This window comes from Lynx rufus, unplaced genomic scaffold (genome assembly GCF_022079265.1).
Source record: "Lynx rufus isolate CCGP_SWC_20201006 ecotype Redwood Valley unplaced genomic scaffold, mLynRuf1.p SCAF_15, whole genome shotgun sequence".
NCBI classification, from domain to species: domain Eukaryota; kingdom Metazoa; phylum Chordata; class Mammalia; order Carnivora; family Felidae; genus Lynx; species Lynx rufus.
The window spans coordinates 37216820-37238726 of NW_025814829.1; the positions used below are offsets into that span (position 1 = coordinate 37216820).

The 21907-nt window shown below is 42.3% G+C and overlaps 1 protein-coding gene across 3 annotated transcripts in view; it reads left to right on the top strand.

Moving 5' to 3' along the window:
- The window catches only part of CACNA1E (calcium voltage-gated channel subunit alpha1 E), a 310524-nt gene that overhangs the window by 150850 nt on the left and 137767 nt on the right, over window positions 1-21907 (top strand). For all 3 annotated transcript variants that reach the window (XM_047077294.1, XM_047077295.1, XM_047077296.1), the window contains exon 7: window positions 11529-11632. In XM_047077294.1, coding sequence (XP_046933250.1) covers window positions 11529-11632 — 104 coding nt within the window. The remainder of the gene's footprint in view (window positions 1-11528; window positions 11633-21907) is intronic.

The window sequence follows — 21907 nt, forward strand, 5'->3', positions numbered from 1 at the left end:
CCCTAACAGATGGTAATCTTGCACAGTTATTCCCATTTTTTTTCACATCATGGCACACATAGAAAATAATATTTGTATAACACTGAGGTAAATGGATGAGGCTGCTTACAAGTGGAGGTGACCAACCTGGGGACTCTGACAGGTGAGTAGAGCAATACCTTGAGTACACCTGTAACCCAGTGTGCTTTGAGAAACTCAAACCCAGCAGGACCAGAGTGGAGAACCTCACCCATGCACTCTCAGGACAGCACCTCAGGTGCTAAATAGGCACATTGGACTGGGTATTTCATTATAATCATTCATACAAATGCAAATTTACTGAGCATGTTTTCCAGAGATATGTCTTGGATTCTGAAGTTGGAGAATCCACGGTTTCTTAAAAGCCGTGGTTTCTTGCTTTCACAGTGTTCTCACTAGGGAGTAAGAGTGTTTCCTCTGGCCACCAAACTTGCCTGTAGCTTCTTCAGGGAACCAACTGGGCTTACCAGCCTTGTGTAGTGTTTGACACACAGTCATTAATTTTTTTTTTTATTTTTTTTTTTATATGAAGTTTATTGACAAATTGGTTTCCATACAACACCCAGTGCTCATCCCAAAAGGTGCCCTCCTCAATACCCATCACCCCACAGTCATTAATTAAGATAGGGATATTCAATGATACATTAATTCACCTGCTCAGAAGCCAACGTGGAGGGGAAAATGAAAGCCAAGAAAAATTATTTGAAGCTTTTTTTCTTGAGTGTATGCTCTTCTGTGCTGTGCTAAATATTTGTTAGCTAAGTGTACTTGCTATACGTCAACAGAGATACCATTTTACAGGTGATGTATTTATTTCCAGAGAATGAAACTCTTCCAGGCCTGTGACGCAGAAGAATGCTAGGGGTGTTATAATCTCCTATGAGACAGCAACATTATTGAGAATCTCTTGTTTGAAGAATAATATTCTAGGCATTAGCAGAGTGAACAGAGAAATAAAAGTTGCAGTTCTGTTCTTGAGAAACATTTAACCCTAATGGGAACGTAGGACCAATATGTGAAAGAGACAGAATATATATATCTTTACGTATATATATCTTTATCTATCTATCTAGATAGATAGATAGATAGATAGATAAAGATGGTCTGTAAATAAGCACACATAAAAAACTCAAGTGCAGCACTTAATGTTCTCTTTTCTATTGTAGGTGTTTCTACTCATGACTTAGCCTAGCCTTCCTGCAGATACCAAGGCCCCTGAGGACTGTTTTACATTCTTATTCCTCTTGTGCAGAGTACACACTCAAAAGTGTTAAATGTATATGCTATGTGGGGCGTGCCTAAGTGCTGGGGCAATTCCAGAGTGAAGTAGAGTGTTGTGCTTAAGGCAAGCCTTAAAAAGGCCAAGCAGTGTTTTCCAGTATGAGAAAGCTCATGGTTTGGCAGAGGGAGGGGATAGGGAGTGAGCAGATCTAAATAAACACTTAGGCCACCATTCAGGGTCGTCCATGACCTGCTGCTTCTTGTCTTGCTGTCCTAACTACTGCCAACAGCAACTATTTGTGGTCTTATTATTCCCACCCCTTTCTTTCTCCTTAGATTTTGTTCTTCCATTGATTGACCAATCTAAATCCTCCTCCTGCTTTGAGTCCAGGTACAGCCCCAGGAAGCCTTCCATGACACTTTTGCTCTCACTCCTTTCTTCATTAAATCAGATGAGAGTATTCACAGGTCTGAGCTCTGTGTTCTTAATGTTCAGAAAAAGTGGGAGACAGCATCAAATGTCTTCAACATTTGTCTTCAAATGTCTTGGTGTAGCTTCCAAATGAGATCATGAGGCTAGGTTAATTACATAAAAAATAGCCAGAGGGAATGGCGCCATGGATACATAGTTTGAGTACTGAACTAAGTGGCATAGAAGTGCTGTGCAGAGTGGGCTGCAGGACAGAAGTCCTGCATCTCAGTTATACTTTTTTTTTTAAGTGTATTTGTTTTGAAAGAGAGGGAGAGAGAGAGAGAGAACATGAATGGGGGAGTGGCTGATGGAGGAGAGAGAATCCTAAGGGCTCGATTTCACAAAACCATGAGATCATGACCTGAGTCAAAATCCAGAGTTGGATCCTTAACTGACTGAACCACCGCCCCCCCCCCGCCCCGCCCAGTTCTTCTATAGCCAAGTAGTGGAGTATCTTTCAGCATTCACTCAGCTTTCGATCCTCAGTTCTTCACCTGTGAAATGAGGGGTGTGTGCTATCTCTGTAATCTGCAAGATGATAAAGATTTGAGTCCTTATACTGAATGGAAAGCAGTCATTAGTTAGCTGGAGGGGACAGGGGACCAATGGAAATGCAACAAATGGTTATGATTAGAAGGATTGATCCCTGAGGACCATAAGATAGAGAAGAGAACCAGCTAGGAACTGGTGAAAGACCTGTTGCCCTGGTGTCATCAGCACAGTTTTCTGGAATACAAAGGACCCTCCACAAAGCTCTGCCAGTGTACAGATTCGATCAAGCCTCATGTACCCTTTGTCCCTGAGCCTCAAAGGAATAGTCTTCTGAGACTCTTCCTTCAATCTCTGAGCACTTTTTGCTTCCCAACTTTCTGGAAACAGTACATCAAGTCTCTCATCAGCAAGCCCTGTAGAACAGGTCAAAGGGTGATGTGTTTTAGCTAATCATCATAGGATGCATCCTCTTTAATTTCCTCTTTCAGTCACGTACTTTGGCCAGGCAGCATATGGTGCTTTCAGAACAACACACTCACCTTTTCCCAGAGCAAAGCAGCATCCCAGTCTGGATGGCTTCGCATAGGATCAACTGTCCCTGGCCTGGTTTCCAGTGACTCCAAAAATGCCTGCCTGCCTGCCTAGTATCTGGGGCTGCAGTTCCAGGGAGGACCTCTCCCCCCAGCTCTCTCTTTCTCACCCCACCCCCTCCTTTCCTCACACTCTCTCTCTCCCGCCCTCCCTCTTTTTTCCCCCAACAGTCTTTGTTTTCTTTCATTATTAAAAAAAAGTTACTGCAGGTAAGTTTCAAAGTATAGAAAGGTATAAAAACTTTTATTTCAATCGCTCGTTTCTACTCCCACCCCCGTTACCATCACTGTTAACATTTTTCACTATTTTGACTAAAACAGAACTTACTGTTAAAATTTGTACATGACCCTGAACTACTTAGGTAAATTGTTCAATTTAATTTTGGAAAAATTGAAAACATTTTATTATAGAAATTTGCAAACATACACAAAGCTAGAGAGAAGAAAATATTGAGCCCCCCCTGTAACCCAAGCCCAGTCTCATAGATACAAGAAGATCTTCCTCCGTGTTGGGCTTCTGGCCTAGAGCTCAAAAAGGGAGATGACAGGATAAACATCACATAACCATGATATTGGAATTATTAGGATTTATCCAAAGAGATTTTAAGGATTTCAGGGCCCTGGGCCATGTGGGTTTTTAAGGCCCTTGCTTATATGGACACACACAGTCATGGCTGCCTTCCTGGTCTGTTGTGGCCCCACTTACACTCTCTAAGTTTGATGGCAATTATTTGAGTCCTCTTCCCAGCTGTATGGATGGGTTTTCACTGACGCATCAATGCTTGTCTCCCCAGTGCCAATGGTGATCACCACCCATGCCCAGGATGGGGCACTGCTTGCCCGTGATGCTGAGCAGAGCTCCCTGGTATGCAGCTCCTGACCCTGGTCTCATTCACATCATACTGATGCCTGTGGATGAGGGTGGGAGTGCTGTTATTTTTCCTGGCTTTTGTTGCCAAACTGGTTCTGCTGTTTTCCCACTGGCAAGAGTAGGAGAGGAATACGTGGTGAAATATCCAATAGGAAGTTACTCCTTGAGGTGCTTTTGCATTGGAGTAAGGCACTGCTGCATCCTTGGTGACAGTCACTGACAATCCAGGCAAGCAAGAGAAAGTGGCTCCTGGCCATCAAGTTCAGGGACCTGGAACAACCAGAATGTGTGCTGAGTCTTGATTACTTGTAACCGGCTCCTAGCTAAGCCAGATGCTGCCTTTGGAGCTTGTTTGTATGGGGAAGCTTACAGTGTTGATTAAATATGCTCAGGAATCTGAGACATAATAAAATGCTTTGCCTTCAGGACTGACAGGTTCAGCCTCCTTGCCGGGTAGCAGCAGGTGGTTGTGTTTTACTTGGAGCTCTCTGTCCTCACTCTTTCCACCTGCTCCTCTACCCTTATTTCTTGCCTGAGGACTGGGAAGACAGCTCTTACTTTCTGGCTGCCAGATCCTAGTTTTTGGCTTTCCTATTTATTTTTGTTCTCCCCCAAAAAGTGGTAACAGTATGGCTAGGATTGCATTTAAGAGACCTGGGACTAGGGGCGCCTGGGTGGCTCAGTCGGTTAAGCGTCTGACTTCAGCTCAGGTCATGATCTCACAGTTCATGGGTTCGAGCCCCGCGTTGGGCTCTGTGCTGACAGCTCAGAGCCTGGAGCCTGCTTCAGATTCTGTGTCTCCCTCTCTCTCTGCCCCTCCCCCACTGGTACTCTGTCTCCCTCTGTCTCAAAAATAAATAAACATTGTTAAAAAAAATTTAAAAAGAGAGACCTGGGACTACATGAGATATGGAGAGTGAAGAGTTCTAAAGCAGTTGACCAACTGTGGTTCTACATTGTGACTCCAGGTCACTTTGCTCGTTTGGGCCTCAGTTTCCTCTTCCACCAAATGATGGGTTGGATAGCATGTTCTCATAATCTTCCAAGACCATTGCTGGAATTCTTGGTATGCAGGGAACCAGGTTGGATAATCCATATGCCTTTAATTGCCCAGTGGTTGTAGAGTCAGCATTTTGTGTCCTTTTCCTGGAATGTGAGTGTAGTCAGAGGAGTATAAATGGCTCTTCCCTTAGAAACACCATCCAACTCTTGACTCAGGGGTGGGGTGTTGCCTCTTTGTAAAGTTGGTCAAAACCCTGATGAGAGAGGCGCCTGGGTGGCACTGTTGGTTAAGCATCTGACTTTGGCTCAGGTCATGATCTTGCAGTCCGTGGGTTCGAGCCTGTGTTGGGCTCTGTGCGGACAGCTCAGAGCCTGGAGCCTGCTTCAGATCCTGTGTCTCCTTCTCTCTGCCCCTCCTCACTCCTGCCCTGTCTTTTCAAAAATGAATAAATGTTACAACAACAACAACAACAACAACAACCTGATGAGAAAGGGTATAATGTATTAAGTCAGATTCCCTGTAAACAGGTACTGGGACAGATTCCTGGGGCAATGATTTCTTGAGTGACTGCTTTCCAGAGAAAGCAGTAAAGATATGAGGGAACCAGGATAGGTCAGGCGAAAATATTACACAGACGTGATTTCAGAAGTTTTAACCTCAGCCATATCCCACAGGCAGGTCAGGAGTGTGAATTGCAACCCAGAGTTGGTCCCACCCAGAGGAAGAGGGGCTGTGCCATTGATACCCTTATGTCAGTTAGTCATTGGATATAGGTCCCCCCACTCCAAGGGCAGGTACAGACTCCCAGGTGAGGCAGTTTTGTCATCCAAGGCCAAACTTCTGAGAAGGGTCCAGGTGTGAGCCAACACATATGGCTGCTGGAGGATGGGTGCACCTGCAGGTGAAGGGTACCTAATGGGAGCAGCACAGAACTTATGGCATCCAGGTTGGTGAGAGCCAGGCAGGGATCAGGGTAGGAGGCAGGGTAGGAGAGGGCTATTCTGAATGTAAATTCCTGAGCAAGCTAAAGTCCTAAGCAAAGATGGCTCAATGGATGGCTCAGCATATGCGGGAAAGTGCTTAGATATGGCTTTCCAATTAGACTGATATAACTGATGATAATAGAAGTCAGGCTAATGTTATATTTGAGGAAAGGGAGATGGTGTCTAGGATGGGGCATGAGGGAAGCACTGGCCTTATCTGGATGCTGGTCAGACAATTACGTACACTTTGAAAAAATCCATCAAGGGGGTGCCCTTACGGTGCATAGATGTTTCAGTATAACATCCATAAAGGAGCACGGAGGCTGCTGTTACAGGGTGGTAGGAGTTCATTCTGAGAGGGCATCCCTATCCTCCTTTTTCTCTTATGTGCCCCCTCCTTCTTGGCACTTCTTAATCACCTTTTTCTCCTCTTTGTTTCCCTTCCATAATAAACCCTTTATCTGCCTTTCTGACCTCTGCTGTCTCAGCCAGGGGTTGTGTGTTAGACTATCATGTGATTCTTTTCTCTCAAAGCTTCATTGAAAGTTCCAGGGAATCCTTGCCTGACCACCTAGACCAGATCAAATGCCCCTTTGCATCCCTGCCCAGTGTGGCCCCTTTATAGCAAACAGCTGAAGGTCGTATGTGTATATGTGTTCCTCATCTGTTTAATGCAGGTCCCTTGTTGTGCTGTGTTTCACAACAGCCAGCACCTGATGTTGTTTTGCTCATCATTTATCCCCAACACCTAGGAGACTATCTGTCACAAAGTACATGGTCCACAAATTTGTTGAACAAAATATGGCATTCTGGCTCCAAAACATGAACCCCAGGTCCCTTGAGGGTGGAAAAGGAGCTGTCACACTTGGTGCTGGAATTAAGCAGAGGCCAGGGAAGGCCATCCACTGGGGGATTCCCGGTATGCTGCCCTTCGAGGAAGGTGGTACTTAGTGGAGCCAGCCTTTGGCTTCTGTCCCTTTCAGTCCCACGCTTGCCTTTCCTGAACTTTCTCTCCCTGGGGTGTCAGCAGAGGCCTTGGACAGATGCTTTTGCTGAGATGGATGGGCTGGCCTTTTTGGAAGCCTACAGTGGCCATTCCGACCATGTCTTGACCTGAGATTGGTTGGTGATTCCACAGATCTCTCCTTGGGACAAAGCCTCTCAGCCTGTCATTCTCCACTGGAAACTGTTTTTATTCCTCAAGACATTTGGCAATTCCAGAAACACCTTTGGTTGTCACAGGTGGGGGAGTGCTACTGGCATCTAGTGGGCAGAAGCCAGGGATCCTGCAAATGCACCACATGGGACAGAATTAACCAGAATTACCCTCCAACAAAGAATTATCCAGTCCAAAATGCCAACAATGCCCTGGCTGAGAAACCCTTCTGTAGGCCAGCCCAGGCTCGCCAACAGATGCTGTCTCCAGCCTAGGAAGCCAGTGTGTCCCCGAGACCCTCTCTTTTCCTGAAATGACCCTGGAATCCATATCCCCCATTTCCCCAGTCCCAGCTCACTCAGTCTCTTGGTAAGACTTGCTCTATGAGAGGCATGTACATAGAAGAGGCCCTCCTCTATGAAAGGCATGTACATAGAAGGAAAACAGTATATTCTCCAGAGCCCTGTGGAACCCTGATAGAGACCTGAGTTCAAGAGTGGGGGCTCGGCTCTGCATATACAGCTTCAGCCTGGGAGAACCATTGGACCTCCTCCCTTCATCTTGCTGTCTTCATCCTCCTCTTTCTCCTCAATCCTGCTCCTCCCACCCCACCTTCTACCATTTCCCCCAGTCCTCCAGAGATTAATGTGATAATTGCCATGTGTGCCTGTTTACACAGGGAGTGGGTGCACTCACCACCCCCAATCAGGCAGGTTCCCAAAGGAACACATTTCACGGTGTCAGGACTGGTACCCGCTGAGCACACCCTGTGCAGGCGGGCTGCCACCCCCGACTGCTTTCTCTGTCTGTCATTACCCCCATCATGCGCACGTGTACATGTGTGTGTCACTTGGGGAATCAGCAGGTGAGAAAGACAGCAGTCAGCCTGCCAGTCTAGGGGCTTGGCTGGGTTGGGTGGGAGGAGAATCAGTGCCTTAAGTAAGAGGACATTGCCCCAAAGAAAAACACTGTTCTGTAATGGCTGACAAAGAGTAGGTGTTCCATGAATGGTGGGGAATGAAGAGGCTGGCACTCCTTGTGCAGCCTTCTTTGCAGGGAGGAGCCTGGTTTATACTTACTTAGCTGCTCCACAGCAGCGGTCTGGGCAGGAAAGGTTCTACTGTGAGACTCTTGGGCCAGAATCTAGTGGAACATGTTCAGAAGGCTGTGGGTCTCCTTCCCCAGCATCTTGCTCAGAACATTTAGCATGGCCTCGTCCTCTGTTCCTGAAGGAAGAGTCACCAGGGTAAGTAGAGTGTGATGATCCTGCATGCAAGCAGCTTGTCAGAGTCAGAAGCAGAGGAGTTTGGAGAAAGGATGAGAGAGAGAGAGAGCTTCTCACCTAGGCAGCCTTCCTCTCTTCCCCCTCCTACTGTGACACAGGCACAGGGACACCTGAGAGGAAACACACTCATAGCTCTGAGGTTATTACACTGGCAACTTTCTCCTTGGTGTTCCTGACTCCCGCCTCACATGGTTTCGGGGCTTTTGCTCACTTGAGAGTTGTCGATTACTTTCTTCTTTTTCAATCTCAAAAGACACTTTAGTAGTTGTCTCTCCTCCACTGGATAATTTTAAGGTTTTAATAATGAATCAGAAGGAGATTGGAGTTCTAATTAGCATCAGAAAGAACCATGTCATTGTGGGGGAGGAAAATGGGAAGTCCTTTGCCCACTTCCTGCTGAGCTATGTCCCCTTGTCCTGCTGGATTTGTCATTGATCCACTGAAGGGCATGTGAGATGAGGGTGAGGCCTCCTGGTGGGGAAAGATGGGAGGGGAAGAAATGGGAGGAAACCCAAGGGAGAGGAGAAAGGTGTAGAGAGGGTGCGGAAAGTCTATTAAAAGGTTTGTGAATAATCTCAGGGCGCTGTCAAGCTGCTTTCTCCAGAAGAACCTTTTAAGCTGTCAGTCATCTGTAATAATTCCCTCAGGGGATAGTGCCCCTGGCCTTGGTGTCCTCCTAGTCTTTCTCTTTCTCTTCCCCTTCCTCCTCTTCTTCTCATCAGACAGGTCCCAATGCCATAGTGGAGGACAGTTTTTCTTAAAAAAACAATTCAGACAAAGCTTGAAAGGAGACCATCAGAATGAAAGTTTTGTGGGTTTTTTTTTTTTTTATTCATTTTAAACACGAGAATTCTCTTATTCAAATTGTGGTTGTTTATTGAGTAGTTGAACCACACACACTCCATATGCCAAACACTTCATTAGGTGCCAGGTATAGAAATGACCAGACAGTTAAGATTCTTGCCTTAAGGTGGGTTAAACCCAAACCAAAACATTCTCACAACACGTGGATAAAGAGGCACTGTCCTTGTCATTGTTTTTTTCTGGGAGAACTGGGAAGTGCGTTCTAGACTTTGGGCTCATGAGAAGAGTCTTCTCATGAATACAGCATTTCACAGGCTGTATTTCATCATGTGTTAATAGATTTTCTTCAAAAAGAGGGGTTTCATAATCAAGGAAGTGTATGAAATGATATTGAAGTTAATAATGTGCCTTTCATGAGTCTTCCCACAGGCTAAGGGGAAAGTATAATCCGTTGTGTTTCCTAAGTCTCTTTGGTCACAGAAGCTCATTTTCCACAGAACACATTAACATCTTGCAGATCACTAGCAGTGAGAACGCTTTTTAGGAAATGTTATTCACTCTACAGTGTCTCTGGCAAATCATCACCCAACTGAAATTGCTCTAGCCATCCTCAAACAGTAGCTCAGTCACTCCTGGGACCAAAGACACCTTAACAGTCACAATTTCATCCTTTCCATTGCTGGTACCAACTAATGTTTATTGGCAGCTGAGCCCTGATCTGGGTGCTGGGAGCAGACTTAGTCCTTGTTGCCAAAGAATGCTGGGGCTGGGGGCGGGGGGGGGGGGGACTCTGGCTAAACCATATAGTCAATCCAACTTCTGGTGTACCACTGGTGAGCCCTCTGAGCTAACCAGTCTTTACAAAAATGTTGCATTTGTAATCATGAATAAAGGTAGAGCTATTTATACATGGATCCTGTGATCCTATCCTTCAGCTCACAGGAAGGACCATGTCTCAACTGTCCCGGAAAAAAAAAAAAAACAGCTTCTTATGTTCTTTAAAATCCCTTGTGGCCCTTGATAACTAGTTCTTCTGCATCTTCTTTCTGATAATCAGGAGTTTTCTTTGAGGTCTGGCCCACATGTTCCCTGCTTGCATTTAACTGATCAGACCTGTTTGAACCAAAGAGTTAGAACTTACAGACTGAAACTGGCAGATCCCCACTTTTGTCCCATACAATTCAGAGGGTGTTTGTTTTTAACTTATATTCTGCTTCATTTGCAATCATCCGTCTCTGAACAGTGTGGGGGCAAGACAAAAGATACAAGTTTGGTGAAAGAGGTTGTCTTAAAAGCTATTTTTAATGGAAAATTCTACTGTGCAGTGATAGCTTCCATGATCAGTGGGAAGCTATATTCTGTGGACTGACATATTTCAATAGGAGGCAGAAAGAAAATTAGATAATTTGAGAGAAAAGAAAGAATGTCCTCAGAGACCACCAGAAGCATGAGGGCAATGAATCAAACATATGTTTGTAAAGCTTAGCAGTGAGAAGAGGAAAAGGTAAATCACAGGGATAAGAAGCATTTTGTCATAGAAATTCTGAGTTCAGATCTTAATTTTAGTAATTTAGCCTGTGAATTTTAGTCATGGCATTTGACTTTCATGGCGTTGTTTCTCCAGTGAATTAAGAATAAAATATCTTTTAATTGTTTCAAATGGGTATTACAGTTTGCATGTGAGGAGCTGGTGTGGGGTTGGAGGGGGATTTCAAAAGCCTGCATATATAAAATGCAATTCAAGGAGACTGTTTAGAAAGATTTGGGATTGATATTATGGGGAGGAAGGGTCAAGGTGAAGTTTAGTTGAGAGGCTGAAGTGTTAGAGAAGACTTTTCAAAATGCTCCCAAACGGTTCCTAGGTCCTAATAAGACATCCTGCCAAGGGTTGCTTCTTTTGGCTAAGCCATGTGGTGTAATCCTCCCTCAGCCTCTAAGTATTCAGGGGCCATGAATCTCACTTGTAGTATAAGAATCCAGAATATGGATTTCCAAGCATTTTTCACTTCACTGTGTGTTGGGATTAGAGAGAGAGGAAAGGATTGATCTTTAAATCTAGATTTATTCCTTATTCTGTCCAGAGCCTTGTTGGGCCCAAGCCTGAGCCAGCTCTGTACTATTGGACTGTGATAGAAGAAAGAAAGAGTGCAGGGTCAAGGACTGAGCAGGATGTGGATGACAATAATGTCTCCCAAGCAGTCCTGTCCAGGCTTTTGCCAGCATCCATGGAGTAGATGGACACAGTTTGCCTCTGATTTTTGAGAATTTGCCCAATTTAGACTGCAAAAGCTTAGAACCCACTTCGTTAAACACTATAAAAACCAGCAATTGTTTGTATGATCTTGGAAAAGTACTTGACCTCTCTGGGTTCAGTTATCTTAGCTGTTAAGTAAGGGTGTTGGACCGCTCCTACTCAGGGTGTTGTGTGAGGCTAATGCAGTGTCCTGTACTGTGTACATGGGAGAATATGAGTTAACCCACAATAACACCAAACTGGGAATAAAGCGGGCAGTGTTTAACTGTATTGCTCTGTGCTTGTTATATCACCCTATATGTGAAACTTCAGGAATGGAAGCCTTCTTCTGGCACATGGTTTTGGTAAAATATTAAGGAAGCGTTATTCTTTCTTTCAGACCAATGATGCCTTAGGAGCCACCTGGAATTGGCTGTACTTCATCCCCCTCATCATCATTGGATCCTTCTTTGTTCTCAACCTCGTTCTGGGAGTGCTTTCCGGGTAAGCCAGATGTTCCTCTCTCCTCTTAACTTCTTTCCAACTGTAAACTAATGCTCTGGACTACTGGCCAGTTCATTCATTTAACCTCCCTTTAGGGCAGCCCCTGTGTGAGGTGCTATTCGAGATGCTGGAAATGCAGTAGTGCACATTGTTTAATCGTCTTTATTTTTCTTATGCGTTAAAAAAATATTTAAGCCAGGTACAACGTTGAATATAGTATCCAGTGAGATTTCATTGATTCATATACATCCTTTCATTCAGTCATTCAGCAGTCATAGATCTTCTTTGTCCAACACCAAGCTAGTTGGGAGGGATGTGAGGTTGAATAAGATAGAGGTTTTACCCTCAAAGATTCTTACTCTATCATTTATTGAACATCAAATTCCATATTTGTAGCTTGGATTAGTGTACATCAGTCAGCAAGTACTCAGTGTCTAAAGCCATGGTAAGCATAGCAAAGAGCACATAAAGTCTAAGGCATGGTTCCTATCTAACATGGATGGAACTGGAGTGTTATGCTAAGTGAAATAAGTCAGGCAGAGAAAGATACCATATGTTTCACTCATATGTGGATCCTGAGAAACTTAACAGAAGACCAGTGGGGAGGGGAAGGGGACAAAAATGTTAGAGACGGAAGGAGGCAAACCATAAGAGACTCTTAAATACTGAGAACAAACTGAGGGTTGATGGGGGGTGGGGGAGAAGGGAAAGTGGGTGTGGGCATTGAGGAGGGCACCTGTTGGGATGAGCACTGGGTGTTGTATGGAAACCAATTTGACAATAAATTTTATATATATAATAAAAAATTATATATATATATATATATATATATATATATATATATATATATAAAACTGTGTTTTGGGGACAGGGCACAAACATTTAGACAGGGAATGGAGTTCTTTTACTGACTAATATGAGATACAGATAATTTGGGGCAAGGAACAAATCTATTATATAGTCTGAGATTATTAGGAATTGCTTCATGAAGGACTGAGATTTTGCTTGGGACACACAATATGTATTAGGATAAAATAGGATATATGTGAGTGAACATTCCATGAATGAGAGCACCACACCATAAGAAAAATTGAAGAAATGGGACTCATCTTGCAATAGGAAAGGATTATAATGAGCCTAATTTACCTAGAGCATTTGGGAAATGTAAAGTGTAAAATAGAGCTACAACAGGGGTTGATTTTAGAAGGTCTTACATTTTTCTAAGCAAAAATGAATTTAATTTCTTCTCTGAGTAGCATAAGTTCTTCAAATGGAAATTACAAGGTGGTGCTTCTGTTAAACATAGAAGGTTGAATGAAATTCACCATGTCTTGTAATTCTACTAACACAGGAAAAAATAATTTAAGAAGGGCACAGTGACAGAACGGGAGAGGAAATGACAACAGATGAGAGAGGTCAACAAAATTTTTGAAGGCAGAGAGTAAATGGTAACTGATCTAGTGGTGGGAAAGCTGAGGTTTAACTGCCTTTGGTGAGGAATGCCAATAAAAAGGCAAAATGATTTTCCTTCCGAACCTTCCACAGTCCTGGAAAGCCTCCAGAATTCAAGACACCACATATGTCTGAGAGATGAAATATGGATGGCACTAAAAACAAGAGGATTGGTCAAAAGTCCTCATAAGGAACACTTAGAGGACATCTATCCAACACCCTAGATCTCTATCCCCATCTATCTAACACCCTAGATATCTAGCCCCAAACAAGTCTCACAGGTGTCTGCCCTGTCCAACCCCCACCCCAGCCAAAGTCAGAAGACTTACTATCTCTGTAGAGGCTGAATCAAAAATTTGCAACGGTAACATCAGGTGCTTCTGAGGGTAGGGTTGATATGTTGGAATGAAAGTCCACAAACTGAATGTCATGCTTCCAGCCCACATCTGCCTACTCTTAACTCTCAGAAGTGGATCAATCTGGTATGGTAAGGGTTAGTAGAGTTCCTCTGTGGGGAAACCATCCATCTTAAGAGAAGAATATTATGTACTGATACCCGAGGATGGCCAGAGAAATGGTTCCCACCCATTGCCCTCAGTGAGGCTCATATTAGTTTCCTGTGGCTGCCACAACAAATGAACACAACTAAGTGGCTTCACACTGTGAATAAAATTAATTCTCTCACAGTTCTGGATGCTAGAGGTCCAAAATATGGCAGGGTCTTACTTCCTCTAAGGGCTCTCGGGGTGAATTTATTTCCTTCCTTTTCCAGTCACTGGTGACTCCCAAGTATTCCTTGGCTAGTGGCTACATCACCCTGGTCTCTGCCTCTGTGGTCACATTGCCTCCTTGTCTTTTGTCTAAAATCTCCCTGGGCCTCTTTCTTATGAGGACATTTGTCATTGGATTTAGGGTTTCTTAAGACCCTTAACTTAATTACATCTGCAAGGACTTTTTTCCCAAATAAGGTAACATTCATAGGATACAGGAATTAGGATGTGGACATACATTTTTTTGCAGGGTCATTCAACCCATTACACTTATCATTCTACAAGCTCCAGCCATCCACACAAGAGTTTCTAATAAGCTTTTTTGACACTGCTCTTAAATATTAAGGCAGAGTAGGGATCATCAGCATTGGAAAAAGATATCCAAAACAAAAGACAAAAACAAAATAATATACAGAAAAAAGGAACTTGAGGGGGCGCCTGGTTAGTCAGTTGAGCATCTGACTCTTGATTTCAGCTTCAGTCATGATCCCAAGGTCATGAAATTGAGTACAGTGTTGGGCTCTGTGCTGAGCATGGAGCCTGCTTAAGATTCTCTCTCTCCCCCACTCCCTCTACCCCTCTCCCTGGCATGCACTCCCTCTCTCTTAAAAAAAAAAAAAAAGGACTTGAGGGAATATGAATGATGGAGGGTACAAAAGATAACTCTTAAAAAGTGTAATTGATATTAGCAGAGGTCGAAGAGAAATAATTTTAATCACAAAATAAAAAATAAAAAAAGGAGAACATTTAGCAGTTAAGAAGAGCCCTTGGAAATTAATGTAAAATAAATAATGTAAAATTTCATTAATGCAACATGAATTAATGTAAAAAAATATAAATATGTAATGAAAATAATGAGGAGTAAATGGTTGGAATACAAGATTAATGAAATCACCTAGAAAGTAGAACAAAAATTTTTAAAAAATCAGAGGGTTAGTCCAACATTCAACTTAGAAGAGTCCATAAAGAGAACAGGGAAGAGGGCAGGGAGAAACTTACAAGTAAAAATACTAAAAATGTTTCCAGAATCAGTAAACACACATTGCCAGAGTAAAAGTCTGTTGAAACATGTGCAAGGATATTCTTTCCAGCATTAGTTTTTGGTGATGGGAAGTTGGAGAGAACCTGGGCATCCACAGTTGGTAAAGTACATGGGTCAACTGTGGGATGCATCCCATGACATACTATGCAGCAGTTAGGAGCAACAAATACTATGTACACACGACAACATAGAGTATCTTAAAAGCATAAAATTTAGTGAAAACAAGAAATAGTATAGTATAATGCATGTAAAAATACATACACACAAAATACGTAGATTGTAAGAATGCATTCAATAAAAAGTATACATTGAGTACAAGTTTCTCTTGAAAGTAGAGCATTCTTTGTTTTGTTTTTTTTTTTTTTGAGTTTATTTAATTTTGGAGGAGAGAGAGACAGAGTGTGAGCAGGGGAGGGGCAGAGAGAGAGGGAGACACAGAATCCTAAGTGGGCTCCAGGCTCTGGGCTGTCAGCACAGAGCCCGACACAGAGCTCGAACCCACAAGCTATGAGATAATGACCTGAGCCGAAGTCGGACACTTAACTGACTGAGCCACCCAGATGCCCCCTTTAACATAAAATTTTAAAGTAGTTTCAGATGTACAGTCTATTGATTCAACAATTCTACACATTACTTGGCACTTACTATGATAAGTGTAGTCACCATACAACATTATTACAATATAATTGATTATATTCCCTTTGCTGTACTATTTGGCTTCATGACTTACTTGTTTTATAACTGAAAATGTGTAACTCTTAATCTTTTTATCTGTTTTGCACCCCCCACCCCGCTTACTTCCCCTCTCTGACAACCACGAGTTGTCTATATTTAAGAATCTGGTTTTTGTTTGTTTTTTCATTTGTTTTGTTTTTTTTATATTTCACATATAAGTGAAATCATGTGGCGTTTTTCTTTCTCTGACTTATTTCACTTCACATAATATACCCTATGTCCATCCATGTTGTCACAAGTGGCAAGACCCCATTCTTTTTTATAACTTAGTAATATTCCATTGTCTATGTATGCCACATATTCTTTATCCATTTCTCTGTGGATGGACACTTGAGTTACTTCCATATCCTGGCTGTTGTAAATAGTGCTGCAATAACATAGGGGTGCTTATATCTTTTCAAATTAGTGTTTTCATTTTTTTTCGGTAAATATCTGGTAGTGGAATTAATGGATCATATGGTGTTTCTGTTTTTAAATTTTTGAGGAAACTCCATATTATTTACCACAGTGGTTGAACCAACTTACATTCCTACCAACAGTGCACAAGGGTTCACTTTTCTCCTTGCTAACACTTCTTATCCTTTTTGCTACTAGCCATTCTGACTGGTGTGGTATGATACCTAATTATGGTTTTGACTTTCATTTCTTTGATTAGTGATGTTGAGCATCTTTGTGACTGTTGGCCATCTGTACATTGTCTCTGAAAAAAATGTCTATTCAGGTCTTCTCGATTTTTTAATCAGATTTTTTTTTGGCGTTTATTTGAAAGTAGAGCATTCTTGTGAAAACTTTCATATACCAATGTGGTGTAAAACAAAGAAACAATTACCATTTTGTAAAAGCAAAAATGCTCTTTGGATTTTTTACAGTTATCAAAAATATGTACTAATGTGGGTTTTTCATGAAAGTGAAGTGGTGTAAAGTAAACTTTCAGATAACAGAGGAAATCTGTCTATTGTAGGGGCAGTTTGTATAGCAGAAGTATGGGAAGAGGGTATGGATATAAAAGGGAACAAATTAATTTAATTAATTAATAATAAAAATGCCCACTGAGCATTTGACACAACTAATGAAAAGAGACCACACACCAAGATAAATCATCATAAAATTTCAGAACATCTGAATAAAGATAATATTCCAAAAGCTTCTGGTTATTGGGAAGGCAATATATTTTAACAACAAAGAATCAGGAGTTAGGGTGGCTTTGGGCTTCTCAATGATACTTAAAGTTAGAATTGAACAGAGAAGTTCCTAAATATTTCTGAAGGAAAAAAATTTCCAAGATAGAAATCTATACCCAGCCAAAATAGCAATAATTTCTGAGAATAGAATGGCAGTATTTTGAGACTGTCTTTCTGAAGAAGTTACTGGAGAATGTGAATCTCTAAAAATAAGGAATTAATTGAAGAAAGAGAAGGACATGATATTCATGCAAACAAGGGATTCAATAGAGAAAACAGGCAAAGGGGATTCCAGGATGATTATGAAGGGAAGTCTACAATGGTAACTGTCAGAAGACCTAGAGAGCAGCAAATTCAGATTTGGATAGGATGACAGAGAGCTTAAGAATATCTTTAAGGAAAGAATTAAGCAAGTTATTCCCTGATGTACATTGTATTCAGAAAAGTTCAAAGGTTTTGTGAAGATTATATATATGAATATATAATTTATATATATGTGTATATATATAAATGTTTGAATTGTGTATAAACATATTCATATATGTATTTATATGCACACACCTCCATCTGAGCAACTCCACAAAATACAAAAGGGTTACCACTAGAGACATGTAAGCATAGTAAGTTAGTTTTGTGTGTAGCTGAGCCTTAATGGATTGTGAAATGACCCCGTATGGTGTTATAATTGCCTTGAGAGGATGGGGGAAGATAAATAAGGGGAGGGGAAGGGAATGTCAAAGACTAAAATCTTAGGTTCCATAGTGAGAAAGTCTTTAAGCAGTATCCTAAATTGAAAAATAGGGGTGCCTGCGTGGCTCAGTCGGTTAAGTGACCAACTTTGCCTCAGGTCATAATCTTGCAGTTTGTGGGTTCAAGCCCCACATTGGGCTCTGTTCTGACAGATCAGAGCCTGGATCCTGCTTCAGATTCTGTCTGTCTGTCTGTCTGTCTCTCTCTCTCTCTCTCTCTCTGCCCCTCCCCCACTCTTCCTCTGTCTCTCTCTCAAAAGTAAACAAACATTAAAATTTTTAAAGATAAAGAAATATCAATTATGGAGGTATAATATTAAAAAATTAAAAAAGGATACTAGAAAAAAATACAGGTACAACTTACAAATGATGGTTTCTGGGGAGTGAGAGTCAGGGGTGGGGAGAGGTGTGGCAGTAGATGGCTATCTCTTCATGATAAGTTTTTAAAAAATATTTGAGTTTAAAAGTCAATGTGCATACCTTGAGAAAAAATGTGCATACCTGTATATGCAGTAAAATTACTGCATATACAGAAAAGTGTGGGGTGAAAGGAATATATAAGACCATTCATCTAGCATCAGTGGGGGAAGCATTGACATGGAGAGAGACCAGATTCACTAGGATTAAGAAGGAAATGACCATACTAGTCCAAGTATGTGGTATTGAGAGCCTGTGGTGACTTGTGAAATGGTTATGAAATAAAAGCAGGAAGCACTGTGAAGACATTCTTAATACTGTGCATCTTGAGTGGAAAGTCATAAGATGTAATGGGACTTCTTATATATTTACTCATTCAGTGAGCATTTATTGACATCCTTTATGTCCAAGCACTGCTCTAGGTCATTTGCTCCATATTGCCTGTACCTACAACTCAGATACTATCTCTCAGTGACTACGTATGGAAGGAGCTTGACCATAGACTTCATTTGTCATGTATTTATGCAGAGGGGATTATCTCTTATTTATGTAATCTTACTTGATGTTCTTTATCCCTACTTGTTTCCAAAGTGTGTCCATGGTTAATTTAGAAAATTCAAGCCCTGTTCTTACTATTTGAACAGGGAGGGAAATAGATGCTATGTGAACAAATCAACCATGTTCCAAATAAGGCTTCTATATGGGTTCAAGACATACTTTAACAGAGCTAGAACTAGGACAGAGCACTGCCCTCCAGCACAATTTCTATGTCTAACTGTATCCAATCTGATAGACCATCTCTGGTTTGGAGTTGTTTCTTTTAGTTCTCCTACGTCCTTCTCTGGATGGGAAAGAGTGGCACATTGGTGGAAGCGTGATCTTTTGGCATGTGACAGTCATGAGTGAGACCCTAATCTTGCCACTTACCAGCATTGTGCATTTGGATAAATTACTCTGAGCTCACCTCCTCCTCTGTAAAATGGGATAGTAATGTCTTTCGTTGACAGAGACCTAGCCCAGGGTCTGGCATCGAGTAGCCATTAGCTCTTATGTCCTTTGATAATACTGACATTCATTTTCTCCACCTGTTAGGTCTAGGTGGCTATCATCTGAGTAGCAGCCTGTGATATTTTGTGTGAACAGGCTGTGAGATCATCAGCTCCCCTCTGACGGGGAGACAGCCTCCTCAGGTTGGGAGATGAAACAGACCCGGGATGGCATATGTCTCTTTAGCACTTCTGGAGTAGCCTAGGAAGTGAAAACAGCAGCTGGGAACAGCTGGTGTAAATAAATTCTGACATTTAAAAGAGTGTTAACAATAGGGGCCTTACAGGCTGGGAGTGAAATATTTCTGTCCCTGTTTCTTTTTCACATTCTGATGCTCAACACATACGGAGTTTTACCAGTGTCTGCAGAGGGTTTAGCAGTAGCTAGTACTGTGTACAGAGGGCCAAGGATGCTCTCTTCTGCTTGGTCTGGTTCTCACATGCCTCTGGAGGGGATGTAGACTTTCTCTTTTGAGTAAGCAGTTGGTTGGGAGTTGCACTTGAAAGCTAGAGGAAAGCTCTGGAGATTTTATTTCCAGGGGACATGTTCCCAGTGACCTGAAGGCAGTTTGAATGTTATATGAGAAGGCTTTCCTAAAGCAGAGAAAGAAGACAGTGGAAGGAAGAGCCCCTATGTTGGGCAAGTGACGAGATGAGTCTGAGCGAGAGGGGGCAGGCAGCCTATGCCAGTGCTCATGACTCACTGGATACGAAGTGTGCAAGTAACTGAGCCACCCATCTCAGAGGCATGGGACTCAGTGAAAGGAGGGCTGTGAGGTAAGTTGGTCACCCTCGATGTATTTAAAGAGGAAGTATAGATAGAAGCATTGCAGTGTTTTTACTTGTCTCAGAGGAAATGGGATTTGATGAAAACCATTAGCTTAGGCTTGAAGAGAAGCAGAGCTTCCTGTCTCCATGGAAACAAACCAGAACTGCATAAGCACAGGACTACAGGGCAGAAGGCGCACACGAACAGAAAATGGCCCTAAGCTAGCCCATTGCCTCTATCCACTGCTCCCAGGGCTTCTGGAGGGAGGAAGGTAGGCTTGGGGGAGCAGTTGTGCTGTCTCCAAACTGGGACAGGGACAGCCAGGCCAGAGATGCTTACAAATGCACACCGGAAGCAATTGGAAACTTCATGTATGTAAAGCGTGTCATAGTTTTCAAAGCATCTTTGCTTCCATGTGTTTTTAAACATATCATGTGGCCTCCATCCAGGAATATTGACAACATGGCACAACATGGCTGCTGAGGGTTAGCCTAGAGTATCCTGTCCATACAGACTTTAGTGTGAGTTTTAATCTGCACATGCATTCACGCATATACTTATTCACATACACTAGTCTTCATGTACACAGGGGTACATACAGGGTATAAAATGCCAAGACCCACTGTCCAGATCCTCTTGCCCTAAGGACTAATGGGGAGTGGTGAACTTTCCCTATTAGAGGAGGAATTCTTCTGGTTCCATCTCTTGAGTGAGTGGAACAGCTCCCATAACAAGCATGGTCACAGCTGTCTGTCTGTCCTGCCACCAACTCATTTGCTGAGTGTGTTTGAGAATTAAGTGCAATTCAGCAAATGCTTATTGAGTATTTACTATACACAAGACACTTTGCTAGACGGAGATCACAAAGATAAAATAAGGAGATTGTAGATTGATTAAGGAAATAATTTAAAATATATGTAATGGAATCTAAATTCAAACAGATCCAGGGTTTTAGCCCTATCCAAAGCAATTCATTTAATATATATATACCATATATTTTTGAAGATTTGTAGAGGTCACATATTTTGAGCACCTACTATCTTGCAAGGCATAACTGAGGATACAAAATTGAATAGGACCTAGGTCCTGTCCAGAAGGAAGAGACCAACAAGTGTATCTTCAATATTAAACTTTGGATCTCCTGAATCACCTGTCATTGCTTCTCTTTGGATATTAGAAGATGGCACCTCAGTATCTCCCAGACCTGACTTGTGTGTATGTGAACTATACAGTAATTTTCCTGCCGGGATTCAGACACTGGAATCAACCATAGAAATTCAATTATTCATGCAGCTAATGTTACTGAGTTCTTGCTGTACATCACCTGCTTCTAGGGGCCGAGGATCCATCAAACAAGGACAGAGAGCTGTTACCTTCAAGGAGCTTGTAGTCTAAGTAGAGAGACAGCACAGGGAAAGCATTTAGATTAGAAGAGGCAAAGATCAGTCAAGGCCAAGTGAAGAAATTGCCATTGAGACCTAGTTTATTTTTTTTTAAATATATGAAATTTATTGTCAAATTGGTTTCCATACAACACCCAGTGCTCATCCCGAAAGGTGCCCTCCTCAATACCCATCACCCACCCTCCCCTCCCTCCCACCCCCCATCCACCCTCAGTTTGTTCTCAGTTTTTAAAATTTTTTTTTCAACGTTTTTTATTTATTTTTGGGACAGAGAGAGACAGAGCATGAACGGGGGAGGGGCAGAGAGAGAGGGAGACACAGAATCGGAAACAGGCTCCAGGCTCCGAGCCATCAGTCCAGAGCCTGACGCGGGGCTCGAACTCACAGACCGCGAGATCGTGACCTGGCTGAAGTCGGACGCTTAACCAACTGCGCCACCCAGGCGCCCCTGTTTGTTCTCAGTTTTTAACAGTCTCTTATGCTTTGGCTCTCTCCCACTCTAACCTCTTTTTTTTTTTTTCCTTCCCCTCCCCCATGGGTTTCTGTTAAGTTTCTCAGGATCCACATAAGAGTGAAACCATATGGTATCTGTCTTTCTCTGTATGGCTTATTTCACTTAGCATCACACTCTCCAGTTCCATCCACGTTGCTACAAAAGGCCATATTTCATTTTTTCTCATTGCCACGTAGTATTCCATTGTGTATATAAAC